At 35.7% G+C, this 20,214-nt stretch overlaps 1 protein-coding gene across 11 annotated transcripts in view; it reads left to right on the top strand.

Moving 5' to 3' along the window:
* The window catches only part of ci (transcriptional activator cubitus interruptus), a 153,133-nt gene that overhangs the window by 66,280 nt on the left and 66,639 nt on the right, over positions 1–20,214 (top strand). For all 11 annotated transcript variants that reach the window (XM_028314452.1, XM_028314451.1, XM_028314449.1 and 8 more), the window contains one exon: positions 9,650–10,064. In XM_028314452.1, coding sequence (XP_028170253.1) covers positions 9,901–10,064 — 164 coding nt within the window. In that variant the 5' untranslated portion in view covers positions 9,650–9,900. The remainder of the gene's footprint in view (positions 1–9,649; positions 10,065–20,214) is intronic.

The raw sequence follows: 20,214 nt of genomic DNA on the forward strand, positions 1-20,214 counted from the left end.
TACATGGTCCGACATTTAACCGCCCAACCTATTTGAAAGAAAGAAAGAAAGATACATTTATTATTTCATTAACTCAACACTATTTAATTGCATTTTCTTGATTGAAAAACTATAACTTAACAGACCTATTCCTTTTAGTTCAAATCAAAGTTTAACTGAGTTGAACTTTCAGAAAAAAAAATCTAGTTTTCTAGAAATTTGAAATGAACGGAAGATATTTTCCTAAAAAATCAACTATAATAAATCTATTGAATATTTTTGATAGATTTTTAGGCTAGTTTCCTAAAAAAATTTTTTTCGTCCGTCAATTTTAATATAAAAAAATATTGGACTTGAATTATTTAATTGCCAATCAAACAAATAATTACAAAGTTATAGTGCGTTGAAGTTCCGCGTGACGTCACAAAGTGCAGCACTTTTACGCACTCACTGACGTCACGGGCCTTTTCTTTAGAATCAGTTGAACTAAAAGGAGGTCGTTTTACATTGAATGAAACAATCTTTAATTAAAAATATTTATACCTTTACATATTTGTATTAATTTATTCAAATCAATATTGATTTAAATTTATTATTATAAATTTATTTAATAGTGAACCTTTCCATGCCAAGCCGTTCACGAGGAAGCTCTTGTTATTATTATGACCAAAGAGCATCGCATTGGTAGTTAATATGAAATTGTCACGAGAAATAGTTTCCATGGATCGATTTTGTTGCATACCACCCTTAATTTATTTCAAGTCCGATTAGTCGGACGAAGTGGAATTGCGATTCCTTGTAGTCCGATTAATCGAACCAACAGGAAAAAAAAGTTCACGTGGTCCGATTAATCGGACAAAGCAGTCGGACCACGTGTCCAGAGGGTGAATGTTAACACAATTTATTCTACGGTCGACACATTAATTTGATAGTCCATAAACAACTGTTTAAGTGATGCAGCAAAGTCATTGCTAGTGTCAATTGTGATTGGTTTGCTAACAGCCTAATTATAAGTGTCTAGGTTTAAATACTCAAAAATGCTAGGCCTTGAATGTTGGAATAGTCTAGACTAGACATTTAATAACCTTGGTTGTCTTAATAATTTTTAGTAGTTGTAGGTATTAAAATTAGTTGAATATTTTCTGTCATCTTGAAGTTCATATTAATTCGTTCATATTTACCTGAAAGAAATATTGTAATACTCCGACAGACGCAGTGTCGTTATTAACGTTCAACGAATATGAAACATTATAAATTTTTAAACCTATAAAGTAAACTTATAGAAACCTCCCGACCAATTCCGTTTTTATCAGCATATTCCCATCTCATTAATTTTGGAAAGGTCTCAGGCAGAGTTGCACCACCTAACTTTAACAGGTAATTATAACGATAACCGGTGTGGTTTGTATGGAGTTTGACAGATTTCTGATGTTTGTTAAAGTTAAAGTTAAAGTTAAAGTAAGATGGTGCAACCCAGCCTTACATAAGCAATTTTCAAGATGACTCAAACAGACACTGAACTGTCCAAGTGATGTCAACATCTTATCAATCAGACACAAGTGTAGGCATTCAAATAGTAGGACTATGAAAGTTTAGTGCCATCGTAAGTCGGCCTCATTGCGGCAATGTTGCCAGTCCATGGCGTGAATTATACATCTCTACTTAATATTAAAAAGCTTAAGAGTTTGTTTGTTTGAACGCGCTAATCTCAGCAACTACTGGTCCGCTTAGAAAATTTTTTATGTTGGATAGCCAATTTATCGAGAAAGGCTTTGAGCTATATAACATCGCCCTACGGGCAATAGGTGCGGAGCAGTAACGAAAAGTGTTGCGAAAACGGGAAATATTATCCAAACTGTTTTCACGCGAACGAAGTCGCGGGCCCAGCTAGTGTAAGTCCTCGTCTATTCTAAACCAGTGGTACCCCGGACGCACGTCGTAGCCCAGGCCAGCGGTCTCATTGTAATTTATGGATGTCCGTGTGCGCTCGCGCAGCATACAAACTCTGCGATGAAAGGATCAACCGCCTTGTACAGGTGACATCTAGATAAGCACTATGGTGTCTTGTGTAGTGGTAATTGGGGATAATTTACAATAACTAAATGTGTGGTCGACTGTATGAGGGTGACAGTTTATTACGTAGGTATGGAATTTCAGACGGATTCTCAGTATTTGTAGTATGAAATGCTTTTTGAATGGTATGGATACCGTCATATTAATAATTGCAAGATGTAATGTAACATAGTGACAGAAAGAAAGAAAGACAAACAAACATCGCGCAAGATCTTCAAAACCAACATGTCTTGTGATCTGTATAAAAACTATTTTATCGATACGTATTTGAATATCGATGGACAACACTACAGTGAATACCACCGGAATAATGTTTAAATACTTCCTGTCAAAAGCAAATAGCTCTTGGGTTTGCCCGGAATGCTAATTTTATAATAGCAAATGAAACAGATGGTGTGAGATATGTATATTATATCATACACTTTTGTTATGAAATTATTTTTGTGTTTCCAGAAGATTACTGCTCAATGACTGCTTAATTTGAATTTGATCTATCATCTCATCTGAATCATCATCATAGTCATTTCAGTCACAGAACTTCCACTGCCGAACATAGGCCTCTGATTTCCATTGACCGGTTGGTAGCGGGCTGCATCCAGCGCCTTCCTGCTACCTTTATGGGCACTTGATAACTTGATTCTTGATTGATAACTTGAAGCAAAGCTNTTTTATAATAACTAAATGTGCGGTCGACTGTATGAGGGTGACAGTTTAATACGTAAGTATGGAATTTCAGACGGATTCTTAGTACCTAATTGTAATATGAAATGCTTTTTGAATGGCAGTGAGGATACCGTCATATTAAAATTGCAGGATAATCTAACGACAGAAAGAAAGAAAGACAAACAAACATGGCGCAAGATGCTTCAAAAGCAAAGTGTACCTATCTGTAATCTGTATTAATGTTTCTATCGATACTTTTATCGTATTTGAATATCGATGGACAACACTACCGTGAATACCACCGGAACAATGTTTAAATACTTCCTGTCAAAAGCAAATAGCTCTTGGGTTTGCCCGGAATGCTAATTTTACAATAGCAAGTGAAACATATGTAGGTATATTATATCATACACTTTTGTTACGAAATTATTTTTGTGTTTCCAGAAGATTACTGCTCAATGACTGCTTAATTTGAATTTGATCTATCATCTCATCATCATCATACTCTTTTCAGTCACAGGATGTCCACTGCCGAACATAGGCCTCTGATTTCCATTGACCGGTTGGTAGCGGCCTGCATCCAGCGCCTTCCTGCTACCTTTATGGGCACTTGATAACTTGATCTATAAAGTGACTCTTACACATATTCACAAACGATGCTTGCATAAGTGAAGCAGAAAATCGAACGCACAGCGTTGAATAGAGCTCTATGATTGGTTCTTGTGCGTCCACGCGCACTGTGAGACCTCATAGTAATGTTTGTGAATACGAGCGTTTAATTTATTGTAAGAAATGACCTCTATGTATACCTAAATGTGGCTACAAATTTCTTGTTCTAAGAAATGCTTCAGTAAAATTGTACAACTGTAAACTGTAAACAAAGGAATCGATCAACTCGTCATCGTCATCATCATTTCACATTCAAAAGTTAATGGTTTCAGGCAAAACAAACATAACTGTCATAAATAAATACGTCATTCGAGATGGAGTCGATAAAAATCAAGAACTTGGCTGCGATCCATCTGAATTTCTGGCCGAGTTCGATTCAATAACGAATATTTATATTTTTATCACGAATCGATAAAACGGGAATGAAATTTCCCGATATAAGCACGTAGTAAGAGTGTTAAAAATAAGAAAGTGAAAACTAAAATATACTTAAGGATTTCAACCATGTAAAGGTAGCAGTAAGGCGCTAGATGCAGGCTGCTACTAACCATTCGTTCGTTTCAGCCAAATGACGTCCACTGCTGGACAAAGGCCTCCCCCAAGGATTTCCACGACTGGTCCTGTGCCACTCGCATCCAGGCACTTCCCGCGACCTATACCACAGAATAAATAATAGTAGTACCTACTAGCTACTAACCGACCAATCTGGAAATCCTATGTTCAGCAGTAGACGTCCTGTGGCTGAAATGATGTTGATGATGAGGGATTCTAATTCAAGTGACGTCATTACGTAAAAAGATTCTTGAAAGAGACCACACAAGAAAGCGTAACCTTACAGTGAATTTTACGCCCTTCTTGTTTTTATGTAATATCTCCAGGGAAAAGAATTTCCCACTTCAAAAATTTTAAACTTGGTCAAATGGTAATTTCAAATATTTGTCTAGTGCTGTGCAGTCGAGCGGAGAAAATCGTGCGTTACAAAACAACAATACTTTGATTTTGTTCACTACTCGTGACTAATATTTGGAATATTTTAAATTAACGGGTTTAAATGACATCCATTTTAACACTAGAGACGTTATAGAAAATACTTGAGTATGTTTCAGTCCTTAAATTATTTCCAATACTAATGTATTTCTTCTTCTTCAAAAATATACTTACTTTTGAAAAAGAAATGCCAACATAATTAAAATATTCCCATCGTTTTTATAACAACAAATCATTGCCATTGCGGTCAACGTTTTCATGCTCAGTTTAGAACAGACTAAAAAAAGATTGCTCTATGGTTTCTAACCACAGAGTAAATGCGCACGCGTCAAGCACAGCGTAAATTGTCGATCCGTGGTTGGACTGTGGAATGGAATATTATTGATAGAAAACTATTTATCATTGGATGTTTATCGATAATACACAATATAATATGCGGCACGTTTCTTTAGTTTTGACGTCGAGACACATGTATTTTGGCGTGCCTTAGTGTCACATTGAATTCTTTGATCATAATTATAATTTTAGGCGAACTAAGTACCGCCTATTTTTATCAAAATCAATGTAGAATTCTAATGGCGAAAGAATTTATGAAAAATCTTCATGTGAAATAGCTTTTGCGTGTCACTTTTTCCAAAAAGAGGGATTAAGAACTTTACTGTGTTTTTCTCTGAGTCTCAAACTATCTCTCTGTATAAGTTTCATTTAAATCGGTTCAGTAGTTTAAGCATGGAAGAGTAACAAACATCCATCTGTCCATTCGTCCATAGATACTAAACTTTCACAAGAGGAAACACAGTACAGTGAGCTCAAATTCCCGCGCAGTTGAGTTCTGAGTGATTTGACATTGTCACTTTGACATGTGGATTGTCTGTTCCCGTTCGGTAGATGGCGCTAACACTAATTGCTAATATTTCTCCAACAAAGATTGTATTCAAAGATTGTGCTAATATTATATGTAGTTGTATACCGCATGATTCACAGTGCACTCATACAAGATGCATTCATAGTGTAGCCGAAGCGTGTTTGTTTAAGGTCAAGCTTTCTGGCTGCTTCAACAAGCTTAATGAAAAATCTTGTGAAACCTCTAGCTTTCGTTAAATTGATTAAATTACTTATTTAAAATAAATGACTCTGGCTTTCGTTAAATTGATTAAATTACCTATTTAAAGCCCCTGATATTGTCACATCCATCTTTCTTTCATCTAAATTCTCCAAATAATATTTCTAGTTCCTCTAAGATTTATTACCTACTTTTCTTGATAACTAGGTTATCATCATCATCTCAGCAATAGGACGTCCACTGCTGAACATAGGCCTCCCCCAATGCTTTCCATGTTGCCCGGTTGCTTGGTAGATAAGTAGGTAATTGAAGCAATATCCTATTTTGTTTTCGCTGTATGTATACACAATGTGTAGATTTTAGCGGTAGTTAGCTAAATTTGAAGATCACTCCACCTTAATCAGGTAGCGCCGCACAACCACGGTATGCGCTAGCGCAGCCCCAACGTCCACTTCTCGGAATAAAGATAAAAACGCTGGCGACACTCAATTTATTGTGCGTTTCGAATACTCCATGCCTTTTTACTATTCTCCCATACCAACATTCAATCGACAACCTATTTTACACCCTAGACCTTTATAATAAAGTTCAATTTCCAATAAAAGATCGGAACAGGTAATTTGTCCAGCGGGAAGTATGTAGTCATATTTTACAGGATTATTAGTTTAAGCCCGACGTTTCTATTTTTTAAACCCGTTTATAGAGGGATTGATATATCTAAATATTTTACATATTATGTTGAGTAAATGTTCAGAGTCATGCAGCTGGGTCATAACGCTAATCGAATTTACATGGAAAGTATTATTTTCAATAAAAATAAGGTAACTGGCCTTTGCCGATGTCGTAATTTTCATTCTGTTGTTAATTCTATGCTAGTTTCGTTGGCTAACTTTATAAAGAGATAAAAATACTATTTTGGAAATACTGTCAAAGAATTCACAAAATGTTACAACATGGCTACTTCCACACTTGTTAATAAATGTTAACGGGAAAAATGAAAATAAAAAGTTGCTGAACTTGTTAACATTTGAAAAGTACAACTCTATAAAATCTATACTAATATTATAAATGCGAAAGTAACTCTGTCTGTCTGTCTCGCTTTCACGCCTAAACCACAGAACCGATGTTGATGAAATTTGGCATAGAGATAATTTGAGTCCCGGGAAAGGACATAGGATAGTTTTTGTCCCGGTTTTTGAAAAATTTCACGCGGGCGAAGCTGCGGGCGGAAAGGTAGTCTATATATATAAAAGAAAGTCGTGTTAGTTACTCCACTTATAACTCAAGAACGGCTGAACCGATTTAGCTGAAAATTGTCAGGGAGGTAGTTTAGAGCCAGGAGAAGGACATAGGATACTTTTTATCCCGTTCGAAATAAAAAAAAAAGTCTGCTTATTTATTGCCATTAAGGCGGAACAAAGTTCGCCGGGTCAGCTAGTATTTATATAAATCTCAAGCCACGCAACGCAATCATCTACTAAGTTATCTGTGAACAAATCTAACCGACCAATAAAAAGGCAGTAATGCACCAGTTCATTCGGTTCGGAGAAGAGGAACAATCCGACGCGGGTAAAAACAATTAAATCGTAATTAAAGGCCGTATTAAGAGAGCGGCATGCGCGCGCGCATCGCACCCATATTTTAGGGATAGTGATGGGAACGCGAGTTATCGATATTTTGGTGTCGACATAGTCAAAATCAAAATAATGTCTTTTTTTAAATCAATCGGATACACTGGCTCAATTAATTGGAGCGAATCTAGAGTAAATTTTTCAAATAGGTCCAGTAATTTCGGATTCTATCCAACATAAACAAATTAAGCAATCTTTATCTTTAATGTTAGTGTAAGATAATTTTCATGGCAAGTCTACAGAGTTGTTTAGATTAATGATGAACTGATTTTTTTTATTATACCTTCATCAAAGAATATAAAAGTCTAGCAAATAAAAGTGGCTTGTATTAGGAAGCCAACAAGCAAAGTACGTTGCCATTAAAGCCAACACACGCTTTGTAAAAACGTAATAGTGTTTATTGTACTTGCGATTAAACTTTGCTTTACGACGTCTTGAATTTCCAGTGTTATGATTACGCAGTACCACCGTAGAACAATAAACCGCGTATAAAACAATTAAACTACACTTTAATTACCATGCCGTTTCAGAAAACGCTCAAAATCACGACTCGCACAAAAGCTGTGAGGTAATAAAAAAGGAAAACACACCATTTATCGTGTCCATTCAAAATTCTCAGTACAATTTTTGAATGGTCGATAAAACTTGACACTCGAAACGCCCGCCAATTTTGCATACATAAACATCGTAAATCTCATTGAATGAAAATGAGTATCGATATGTCGATATCGAGTTTTACGATCGATTCATTACGCGACTATAACTCGGGCCCTATTAAGGGGACAATGCTTCGAGCTGAGTCCGAAACAATCACATCTTCATTAATTACGGAAGGAATTTTTCTGATGGTTGGTCCTTTGGTGCTTATGGTGTAAGACAGATGTTGAACGCGTGAATTGTTTTAAAGATCATTTGATTTATAATTGATATTATGTTAATAATGTGATAAAATAATACACCTATGTAGAAATAGGTAGATATTACATAATAATGAGTCTGACAGAGCCTTTTCAAAGAGATTAGGTACTCATCTTCATCACTTGGTGATGTGACCAGTGATCCCAAGACATCTATACTGCCTGCCACAAAATTAACCATTAAAGATTCAAAGCTATCTTAATAAATTAATCAGATTTCGCTTCTTTCTTTTGCCCTATTTCCTGCTACCCGCAACATTTCGTCCCCCGTACCACGCGACACCTGTATGTGCGACGCAGCCTCTCAGGCAACAAATTGTCGCTCCACTTTTTGTCACATGCCCGCGACTTGTCATGATTTTTATGTAATTAAGACCGTTTCCCATGTCTATGTAATTTTTATGGTAATTGGCCCCATTGTGAGAAACGAACGATTTTGACAAAAACTGGAAGTACCTACGCTTTCAAAGTAAATTAATTCAATTATGCTGATTAAAACGAATCCTTTTTTGGGCATGTCGAATTACAGAAGTGCCAACGATTTTGTGACTTTCGTACTTGAATCCACGTTTAATGAAGTAAATTCTTTGCAATTGTTTATTCAGAGTTATTAAAAACAAATGTAGATAAATTGCCGATAAGTGTAATGTCAAGACAACACTATTTTCTTAATCCTGCGAAAGCTGTAACGTTATCTGAAATCGTGAGACATAGTAATACTAATTATATTTTGCGTATTAGGAATATCAAATGCCATCGAAAACCACCTGCTTATATCGTATTGGACTCAAATGTCCCCGATAATACTAATGTAAGACCAACTACTATAAATAGTACCACTGAGTTGCAGAAATAAAATTAAGAAAGCGAGAAAAACAATCCTTTAGATAAGATTACAGCTGTCGATACTATAAAGCAAATTGAATTTAAAATGCTAATAATTCAAATACTAGCCGATGAAAAAGATATCACTGGTAGTGTTTATTAACATTTGCAAGTTATCATTGTTGACTATCTACTAATAATGCTAATCAGTAGCAATTTGTTTTATAAGTTCCTGTTTAAATATTCATACGAATAGATATAAAAATAGGTGTATTTGTATCATAAGATAGTTGGATTTGGATTTCCTTATTTCCTTATAAATTGTTTTTTAATTATTCTCATTAGCTATTTAATAGGTTATGCGTGCTTCCTATTCCACTTTTTGTTTATGATTTGCATCTTAAAATTTCATTCAAAAGCAGCACGTCATGTCGTATTATTTCTGTTAAAAACGGTTTTGAACAAGGCATAAAGCATTCCCACTTGTTGAGTTCCGACGAAGTGCGATTACACTTTAAACTTGTATTAGAAACAATAAAAACAATTTACGTCGTTGTCGGAACGCGCGCTCCACTCAATGCCAACAAAATGAATAACCAACCGGGCCCTAACATTAGTTCAGCAGAAACCCGACGCGAAGAAGGGAGGTAATCGCTTAACTCACTCTTAAAATAAAGACATAATAGTGGCAATTGAAGTAACAACTGACCGACACGCAAACGAACACAGACACGTTAACTCTTTCGCTTTACACGCAGAAAAACACGTTTAATTTAACAATCAGAATGCAGCCACCGAATTTGAGGGGAGAATAACGAACTATAATTTACTCTTTGTTACAGGTGCAAAAAACAGAAGAATGATAGAAGTGGATCCGCAAAGTACACAATACATCATAAGCAACGATGCAAAAAGTGATAAATTATAGCAAGTCAACGATAGTGTTGATGAAAATGGATGAGATACGCTTAGAGTTGACTTGACTGGTGCTAAATCTACAACAGTTGATGAACATTGTGAAAGTGACAGTGTTTTTGTATTGACTGCAGTGAGTGAAGGACTAGATGATGTTGAAGTGTTAGGACTTAAAATAATGCCAGATCGGGAGTCGGTAGGAGGTCCAGGGACAGCGGGCAGCGGTGGTTTTTTGCCTCTACAGTTCCCGTCTGCTTTTGCAGCCTTCCATGCGACGACGCCCCCTGGTGGTGCACCTACGGCAGCCATGCATCACGCTACGCATTATCATCATCATGCCCAGTAAGTGTTTTTTTAGTCTATTGAGCTTTATTGTATAGTTATGTAACTCTCCCTATGCTAGAAGCGGGGAAAACTACGTTTGCAAGTGAAATTCTAATTGGTGGTGGAATATGTGGGTGTGTAATGATTTTACTGAGCAATACCAATAGGTCTAAACTATAACAGGGGAGGATTTGCTTCTACGACAAAGCTAATTTGATAGTTACTATTGCACCTAGAGTTGCTAAACTTGAATTCAGTAAACCCATGTTACTTAGGTAACTTTCTGATTTGATGTTACAACTGTATTTATAATGTTTATCAATCTTAGCTTTAATTAGTAAACGAAATTGAGTCTATCCATTAAAGCGCAGTAAAGTTGCGTTAGTACTTCAAGCCTTTATAATTTACTCGCTACTTCAACATAATGGCTCACTCCTAATTCATGTTTATTACGGCCTCCGCTAATAGCATTATACCAGTTTTCATAAAACACTTTTAGTTTTATAACCTCGTTAGAAGCTTGCCCATCGAAGTGGGAATGGTTGAAGCCTTTCCAATATCTGAGGAATCCATCTACATATGTAATTTTATTATGATTCCTTGCAACGCCAGTGTCCTTTTAGTATCTCGGTCGTTTCGTTCCGAAACACCGCCTGGGCTCATCGGACCAGTCTATAACCTAGAGTGCATCATTAAGCATTACAAGACCGCGAGACCTTTTATTGCATAATTGCACCAGTATTATTCCATACAATCCACCAACACACCTACAATGTTGTGTACAATTCCAATTTAAAAAAATTGCACTTCTTTTATCGCCAATAAAATTCATATTTGCTTCTTGTGCACCTTTACGAACATCCCGTTCCATTACGTTTATTACGAATTCAGTATCTTTTTTACTGGATGCTATTTCAGAATTTATATCGGGAGCAGGTAAAAATTTTTAGATTAGATTAGAGCCGGCGTATTAACCGTGGTTTACGGGGGCTATAAATAAGCCCCGCCAGGTGAGACAAGGTGTTACTTAATGATAATTTATTGCATACAGCGGACGCGTAAGTCGGCCGATTTGACGACAGCATTAATCTTTTGTAACTGGACACAATAAAACACTATCGTAAATTCGGAAAGGGACCGTCCGATTCCGAGACTCATTGTCTCTGACAAATGACTGAGGAAATCGTCAACGGGATTGAGACGTTTACGTTGGCGTTAATAAAAATGAGACGCGAGCGCTTTAACAAATGAGCTGGGCCTCGGAGGGTGCGAGACGCATGGCTCTCGGCGCGGGCGCAGCCGAAACAATGATTAATAACCGAGCACCGCGCCTTGGGGTAGCCCCGAGTTCGAGCTCCAAAATTAAAATTTCAAATCGTTAATTTACCAAACGTTCCGAATTTAACACACTGACGAATGCGACGCTAATAGCTCTCCTCCAGCTTGCAATATTTTACGCTTTATTATTGAAACCCCCGAGTATCAATAAATGCTTTTGTTCGCAAGCGAGACCTCTCGCATGTGTAATTTTGTGTTCCTTAAATCTCTCACGCTGGAAGATGGATGCGTCGTTCCCGAGCTCAATTTATTTAAGCGCCCCTTACCTGTGCAATAAACTTGTTGTTTTCCACGTCTTATTTATAGTGATTGCGTAACTCGTTATGTTGAATATAAAATCGAATATAAATTTGTGGTATGAAGACGTTTCTCGGAAGTGCCGCAATCCTTTATCTGCCTTAGTTTCGTCACCGGATGCCAGGCCAGCCCTTTAACGACAGTTTCTTGGTGCCTCATTTAACTTTCTGCTGCGATAATTGCCCACACGTGTTTATTTCCAAGCTGTCTAATTATAGGGCGCACAATGCGTTGGACGCGATCGGTTATTTTGGCTCCGTTTGCTTCGTCAAAGTCGATTTTGTCCAGCCACAAAAGAGGTGTTGCCAGTCGACTGTCGTTTGATTCATTAAGTCCTTTTGAACTGATTGATCGTATCGCGTGCCTCTTCACCCATTTATTCTGCGCCCGCTTTTTGTCGTTTCTATTTGTATTAACGTTTCGCTTCATTAGCGCTCCCGTTTCAGGAATAGAGTTGTTTCAGCTTGTCTTTTATTTTAGCAATCTTTGCCGTCATTCATGCTTCTAGTTTGAAGATGCTCTTTTGTTTTATAGCTCGCTTCCTAGTAGTTTAAAGGCAGAGTTGCCATGTGCGTCACCACAATGGTTCCTAACCATAAAGTGCCATTCTCCGGCCCGCATGTTTGCCTCATTGTGCCTGCCTACGTCCTGCCTTCACAAATCATCGAAAAAAAAAAGCATGATTGGTGTATAGACAATACATTCGAGCAAGATTGGTCGTCGTGTGTGGTGTATTGTTACTCGAAGTGTCTACAACAATTAGGGAGCATCTTTATGATCTAAATCAAAGTTATTACACGGTGTTGTTTATCTTGATATCAAATACGTGGGATCTCTTGTAGGACGTTAATATTATGGTCCGGATGAAACGGTTCTTTTAAAAGCCCAAAGGCTATCAGAGTGAAATCAAATATCAGTCGTATTGAAACATCAACACAACAAAATATATCATGTTCATTTATTTTTTACGTTGAAGCTTTTATGGTGTCACTTTTTGGAAAGGCATTTCGATTATGTAAATGCCGTGTTAAATATTCGTTTCGGAATGTTGTTGGTCCGTTGGTTTTTTGCAAAAAACTCATTTGCAAAGTACATTGTGGGGAGATTTCGGAGACATTGTCATTAATGAACCTGTACGATGACGTAGAATTCGTTAAAATTGGTATTTTAAAGAACGTGAAAGTCCTTATTTCAGTGGTAGTGTGTACAGTCAGTTATTTATTATTCTTGGAAAAGGGAACAAGTTAGCGCGTTCTGTACGCGTGATTTATTAGTTTGCACGAGAAGTTTTCTGCAAAAGTGGAATGAATAAAACGTCCAAAACTAATTATTGGTTCTTTGAGCGAACCTCGAAAATGGAAAAGAGATTTATTGAGACGTTTACTATTAAAAACGAATGGCGACCTTTTTGTGTGTGAAGTGAAGAAACAACCGTTGCATTGTTCGTACCTTCGGTTTTAATTTAATTGTTAAATGCATTTCTCATTCATTTTCGTTAACCTGCCATTCTTGAGAGGTGAATGTTTATTTAGGTAGGTATTTCACAAAGAATTAACTTTTGTGATATCAGTGACGAAGGATACACTGCGTTTTTAGATGTCATAAAAGTGTCTCCATCCTAAAGCAATAATGTACTTTAGAAATAGTAGAGCTTAATATGGGAGCTAAAAGCTATTGACTGCCACTGCTTAGAATCAAAGTTACAAACAAAAAATGATCTAATATGCCATAATTTCTGTCCTTTAACATAATATTCTGCGTTTTACCTTTGCCGAAATCCGGTATAAAAAGCATTGTGCGTTTAGTAGGGCAATTTGTCCACTGGTTAGTTTTTTTATTATTTGAAATTTAGATATCAAAAATTTATAAAGACCCGTCAATAAAGCCATTAACTCTATTTTGCGGTGCCTCTTCCTGTCCAATTTTACTATTAACCATTTTTTCCAAACGGTTTCTACGCAAAACCTCATAAGTCCATTCAGCTGTTTTTTCGTCCAATCGGACAGTCATAAAACGGATCCGGTCGTAAATTGACCGGCCGGCATCCTGTCACTGAGGGACCATTGTCATAACCACGCCCACAGTATAAATACACCAGGAAGCATTCGGGAATAGTCGGGAACGAGGAAGGAATAGGTGTGCAGTTGAGATTGGGACTGTGTCACTTGGTGTTTTGCATTGCACCTTGTGTGAGGATGTTTTGTTCTTATAAATATTTTTTATAATATAAAGACTATTTTATGAGTACACGAAACATTTGGTATCAACTGCCGCGTTCAACATAGGTAATTAATATTAAGCAAAAAAAAAATAGGTTGGAAGGACTTAGGTAAATTATGTTAATTCTGTTTAAGTAATCGCTTTCTGCTCATTAAATTAGAAATATTGTTATAACAATTATACGTTCATTGTCAGCTTAAAAACATCTTACAACTAATATTGGCGCATTCTGTCACTTTACATAACAGCCGATGATTGGTATCTCGAAACAAATGTGAATTTGGGGTAATCGCTTCTGTGCCTCGGCCGTCGTGACCTCCCACTTGGCGGACTAAAAATATCATACTAATATCAATAATTAATGCTTATTGTAAGCAAATTCGTGTCTCATAATGTTACGTTATAATGACATGGAAAATAATTCAGTGTGATAATGAATGTGAAATAATGGTTAAAGACTTGTTCTTTGTAAAGGACGGTATAATTTGTATGGCTTAATTCTGGCTGACTGTATTTTGTTAAATGCTACGAACACCTATGTTGTAAATTCAAGAAGTAATTAGTGAAGAAATGATAGGTTTGATAAAAAAAAATTCTACGATTTGTTAGGTTATAGACGACATCATAATTCAAGAAGCTTTATGCCTATTCATCTTGCAACAAAAATTTTGTCTTATATGCACTGTAAGTACATAAGATATAACCTAATTTACGTTTAAATTCCTAAAAGGTCTATTCATGGAGCATTTACGATTGAATTGACTACACAAAAGGTTAGATTTTAATATAGGTTACATTTTAATGGTTTAACTAAAGTAATCAGACAAAACGCCAAGAGACAGAATTTAGGATATTAAAATAACAACCCCAGAAGCTCAAGCAAAGCTCCAATCTTACAAAAGCTGCGTAAACAAAAAAGCTTTCGCGCATGCAATGTCGCGTGCGCGCGCGCCGCACAGTAGCGCGGTACAGTCGGCAGGGTATTAAGATCAGGTAGAATATAATGTACTTTATTAAGTATGTCGACATGGTCATAGATTCTCAAGTCACTTCTTTTTATCACAGAAAAGTTAAGTTTGTAAATAAAACTTACACGACATTTAAAGTCACATTAATCAATGAAAAAGTATAAAAATTATATCCCTTTTATGAGCAAACCTACAAAACTCATTTGTAAAAAACTTATTATTTTTTGCAGCTGAATTAAATTCATATCGGTTGTTTAAATACTGTCCATTTACTTGCAACATGAAAATGTATATTATTTTTGGTTGGTTTCACTTTGGTTTGCAAAATTCTATTATCTATAGGCAATCTTTTATCGGGATATTTTATTTATTTATTTTATTTATTACGTTATACCAACAACATTACATACAAAGTAATATAACTTCTTAAAGTTTTATATCTATCTTTTACCAGGATTTTATATATCTATCTAAAATTATCAAGATTTTTTCTGCCCACTGTACCAACCATCTCCGGAGTCTGCGTAGCCTGTCCGGGGCTCATTATCCGGGTATCGGGTTCGATTTATTGGGATCAAATTAATTGGACGGCATTTTGGGGTTATGTTGTTTCACGTCGCGGCTGCAGGGGTTTTGGCAATTTAAGAACTTAATGTAAATTAAGTTAGAAGAAATGAACACTGAAAAAAGTTCGAACAATAAAAGAAAGAAAGAAAAACGTTTATTTGGTTTGTAATATAAAATTACACAGTAAATAGGTATAATATTTGAAAAAACACTGAAATTTATTTAACCCTTACGGCGCCTTTTTTATAACAACTAACTGTTACTTAGATTGTTATTAATTTTATTTTGAAACATCATTTTACTTAAGCCAGATAAGACCTGATCAGCTATTACGGTATGGTTGCAGACTAATGAACTAAAGTACTTTATCATTGTGTTACCAACACAGTTTACATAACTAATTAAAAAAACAGTTCCTCTGTGGTGCAAGCGGGTGAATCTCGCTTCTACCTTCGGCCTGATCATCACTTAACCATCAGGTGATACAGGCCAAGAGTTTCCTGGTTGAGGATTAAAAAAAATATCTGACACAGCATTATTCGAAATAAGATCTTACTGACTGTTCTTTAATAAATAAATTGATAACAACCGTTCGACACGTACACTGCACTGAACTTACGACCTCAGATCAAAATGGAGGTTTAACACGTAAGCGGATAAATATCACGTTTTCGACATATCTTAAGCTTTCACGACATATTTATTAACCGTTTTAATAACTGTATTGTTTTACAAATAAATAAAATAAAAAAGAATTCACCAGATGCGTGCCTAACATAATCTAGCTAGGTAATTAGGCATTGTCCTGGTAAATTGTGTTTTATCGACGAACACTTAAGAACTTCTTTTCAGAAAAGCAAAAATCTGTCAAATTCTTTAGGACAATACACTATTTGCTAGCACTTGGTAATTTTTAATTGCTATTAGCACTGCACGCTCCTGCCTCAAACAATGAAAAATAATTCAACTTAAACCAGCTCCTTAAATAAATGTTTCTCCGAATGTTTTTCTACACAATGTTTTCTTTCGTATACAAAATATTTTAACGCGAACAAAGTTAACCCTGTAACACAATACGCTATCAAAGCGCGTTCGTTCGGAAACCCCGCACCTGTTGACATGTTTACAAAGACAACAGCTTCGGTGCACGACGGGTTAAGGAATGGTTGACAAGCGGGACGAGCGAATGAAATAAATTGCATTTATTGTACGGACGATGGCACAATAAGCTGTGTTTCTTATGCAGTTGTAAAAAGAGCTATAATGCAAAAAGTTTGACGTATAGTCGCATGTACACAGTAATCTGATTCCCTCAATCGAGTCTTTAGTCAGTAAGTTAAGCCGAAAAAAAAATTTGTTACCGAAAAGTTTGTTGCGAATGAATATTCTCATAAAAAACTGTTCTTATACCTATTTTGAAAATTACTTTCAATCATTTTAAATTAAAAACACTAATGATGATTATTTTGAATCAGAAATGTCATAGCTTGCACCATACGTCATTGTAAATGTAGACGCGTGAAGGGTTAAATTTGTACAGGATTTCGTTAATGACTCAAATTCAGTATTGTTATTTCAGTGGCGCGTTTACTTTTTCTGGGTAAATGTTAAAGTAAGATTCATAAGGAAGCCATTGAGTTATTATGAGTATGTACTACGTACCTGGAGTAGGTAATATTACTTCAATGAGGAACCTAAGTTTATAAGTAACTAGCGGCCGCCCGCGATTTCGTACGCGTGGATCCCGTTTTACCCCCTTAGGGGTGGAGTTTCGTAAAATCCTTTCTTAGCGGATGCCTACGTCATAACATCTACCTGCATGCGAAATTTCGGCCCGATCCGTCCAGTGGTTTGGGCTGTACGTTGATAGATCACTATGTCAGTCACCTTTGAGTATTTAGATAATTGCTATTGTAATTTGCTATTCAAAAAGGATTCTTTCAATATTGAGATTGATTCTAGCTTTCCTTCATTGTTTTATGAAACCCAAAGTAACCTAATAAATAAACATTTTTATATCAAAATTATTTTGATCATTACACAAGTTCATCTCTGAGTTCGAAAACAACGTCTCAAAAAGGCAAAAACATCGTAAAGGAACGAGAAAAATTACGAAAAAATTTAAATTGGGAGCCGAAGATGTCATGGATCGAATAAAAATAAAATGCAATCATTATTGTGGCACTTACCTGAGAGACAGTCATGACTATATTTTTATCGGGCGATATAAAGTGCAGTTATGTTCGTGAGACATTTAATAAAAATGTTACACCTCCCATAATCACAATTGAGTTACAAGCGGCAGCGTTTAACAAACTATTTTTTTCCGATTTTTTTAAAACTTTATGATGAATGAATTTTGCATTTATGTCACTCTGTTCAGTTCAGTAACAAATAAACGAAAGCTTTCGTTTCAGCAAGCTGGATCTTATCGGCACTCATTTAATTTCATTTCGTCAAAATAGTGTTTGGACATTTATTTTGCCGAAAGACCTTTTTAAAGTATATGAAAAAGGAAATGAAATGAATGTACTGTTCCCTTTAGTGACTACACCTAGAACTGAAAAGAAGCGATGCATGCAAAAAGCTATACTTGTGACCAATAATAAGTAATATTTTTTCTTTTTTTGATAGAAGATAGTTTATTAAAAGTATAGAATTAAGAGATTAAGAATAATACAAATAATTAACCTACATAGACTAAATATTTTTTTCTTAATTTCCTTTTACCATTATGTCATTGCTTGTCTATCTACGAGTCTTATTAAGAGAAATATTATCAGTTTTAAAACCAAGTCTCAATCGCTTCTTCTCACTTCTTGGCCCATCCAAAACATCCTGCCACGTAGGTATCCGGTTCTTCGTAAACTGCCCGCGAATTTCGATAACGAATAATCGTAAAATGCAGCTTTACAATTTAATTATGTGACCGCTACATGCGCACTGACAGCTTCGTAAAATCATATGACGGTGTAGAGACGACAGCATGTCAAAGTATAAATTTTTGGTGCAAAAACGCACCCTATTACAACTGATTAAGGTAGCACAGATGTTTTTGTGTCCTTCGTGCGTGGGCTAAATGATGTTATGCTACCTTTTCCCTAAAACCCCTTGTTAGGGCATCAACACACTCAAATTTATTGGCGGTCGTGTGATTTTATATTTGTTACAGTTTTGCAACATTGTGCAGTGATATTTTTTTAATAATCGAATAACTGTTCGATATTTTAAAAAGTTTGCAATCGAAACGTATTTTCGAAGGGTGTTATTTTTTCAGTGTCTCCGAATGAATTGATCTTATGATATTCGTTGATGTAACACCCACAAGTAAAACGGTAAAGTTACTATACTTACAACTGCCTTCTTGATTTTGAATATCTACCATGAATATATTTTACAAAATTCGCTTTAAGCTCCAAGTTTGGTCAAAAGTTTTTTCCAATTCAGGTGTCCTCCCATTTTTCTCAAGCAGCCGAATCTAAATGATGATGATAAAGACCTATAATTTAAATTATCTATTTACTTTTATTAGAAGTATTGTCTTTTCCTCTGAAGTCTATTTAGAGTTTTTAGAGGATACATTCCCTTCCCAAATAAAAACCCAGATGACAAGAGTGAGTACTTAAACTTCCCTACACTTGGTTTGTTATTTTCAAAGGTCAAAACCCTAGGGCTAAAGTCGTAAACGTTGTATCTCAATAAAAATTACCCTACCAGCAACTGACTGCGTTTACGAGTGTGGAGACTTTTATGCGCTCGCGCATGGGGCGTTTTAAAACTCGCTTGCAGGATGAAGATGTATGGGAAGTTAGAATTGTGACTGATTAAGGAAAAAGCTCTTTGTGTACTAAAAGAAAAGCTGTTTTCGCCTGTGATTTCGCACGCGTGAAAATAGTTCGAATAATATGTCTCGTTTTTGCAACATTTTTCTTTACTGCTTCGCCCCTATATGCTGTAGGGAAGCGATACGTGATCTCACTCGATTATTTCTAAACTATACAAGATATCGAAAAACTGGTTACTGATCCTAAAAGTGCTTCATTTAAGCTCTAACAAACGGTATCAATAATAGGTTACAGATTGAACTAATCTATACGAAAATTCTGTATGTTTTATTTTACTGTTTAATAACCTAAATACTTTATGAACATGGTGTCTTCCCTATTCCATATTGTTACCTTCTACTGACGGGTTTCGAAATCCGATCTTCATAAAAGTTGAAACAGAAAGTGAACAAAACCCATTTTAAAAGTAAATACACATAAAAGTTGTTTTACATTGTCACTTGTTTCTCTTGCAATGTTATTTATCATCCAGAACTTGTTATAGCATCTCGTAACAAGTGCTCACTGTTCCATACTCATTGCTGGTACAGTCAGCAACATAAATGGGCACTATTATCACCCCTAGGACCTTAGACACAAGGTGCCATAAAGTTTGTCGTCAGCTGTACTAACCTTTAACTGNTTTTCATTGAATTTTAAATAAAAATGTATAATTCTAAAAGGCTAATTTTAGACACGATCCCGTATTAATAAAAACTTAAAATATGTTATTATTTACTTTAAATAGTGAATAAAATACATTTTAAGTTTTTATTAAAATATCAATATCTCGACAACGGTGCCTCGTAGATATTTTGTATTGCTCTTATAACATATCCAGCAATATTATGTGATTATTTGGTCACAAAATTCTGTTATTTGTGGCAATGTTTTATAAAAATCATCAAAATCACGTACACTACTTGTATTCATTTCTCTACAATCTACATCATC

This window comes from Ostrinia furnacalis, unplaced genomic scaffold (genome assembly GCF_004193835.3).
Source record: "Ostrinia furnacalis isolate ACB-3 unplaced genomic scaffold, ASM419383v2 OfSCF4694, whole genome shotgun sequence".
Classification (NCBI taxonomy): Eukaryota; Metazoa; Arthropoda; class Insecta; order Lepidoptera; family Crambidae; genus Ostrinia; species Ostrinia furnacalis.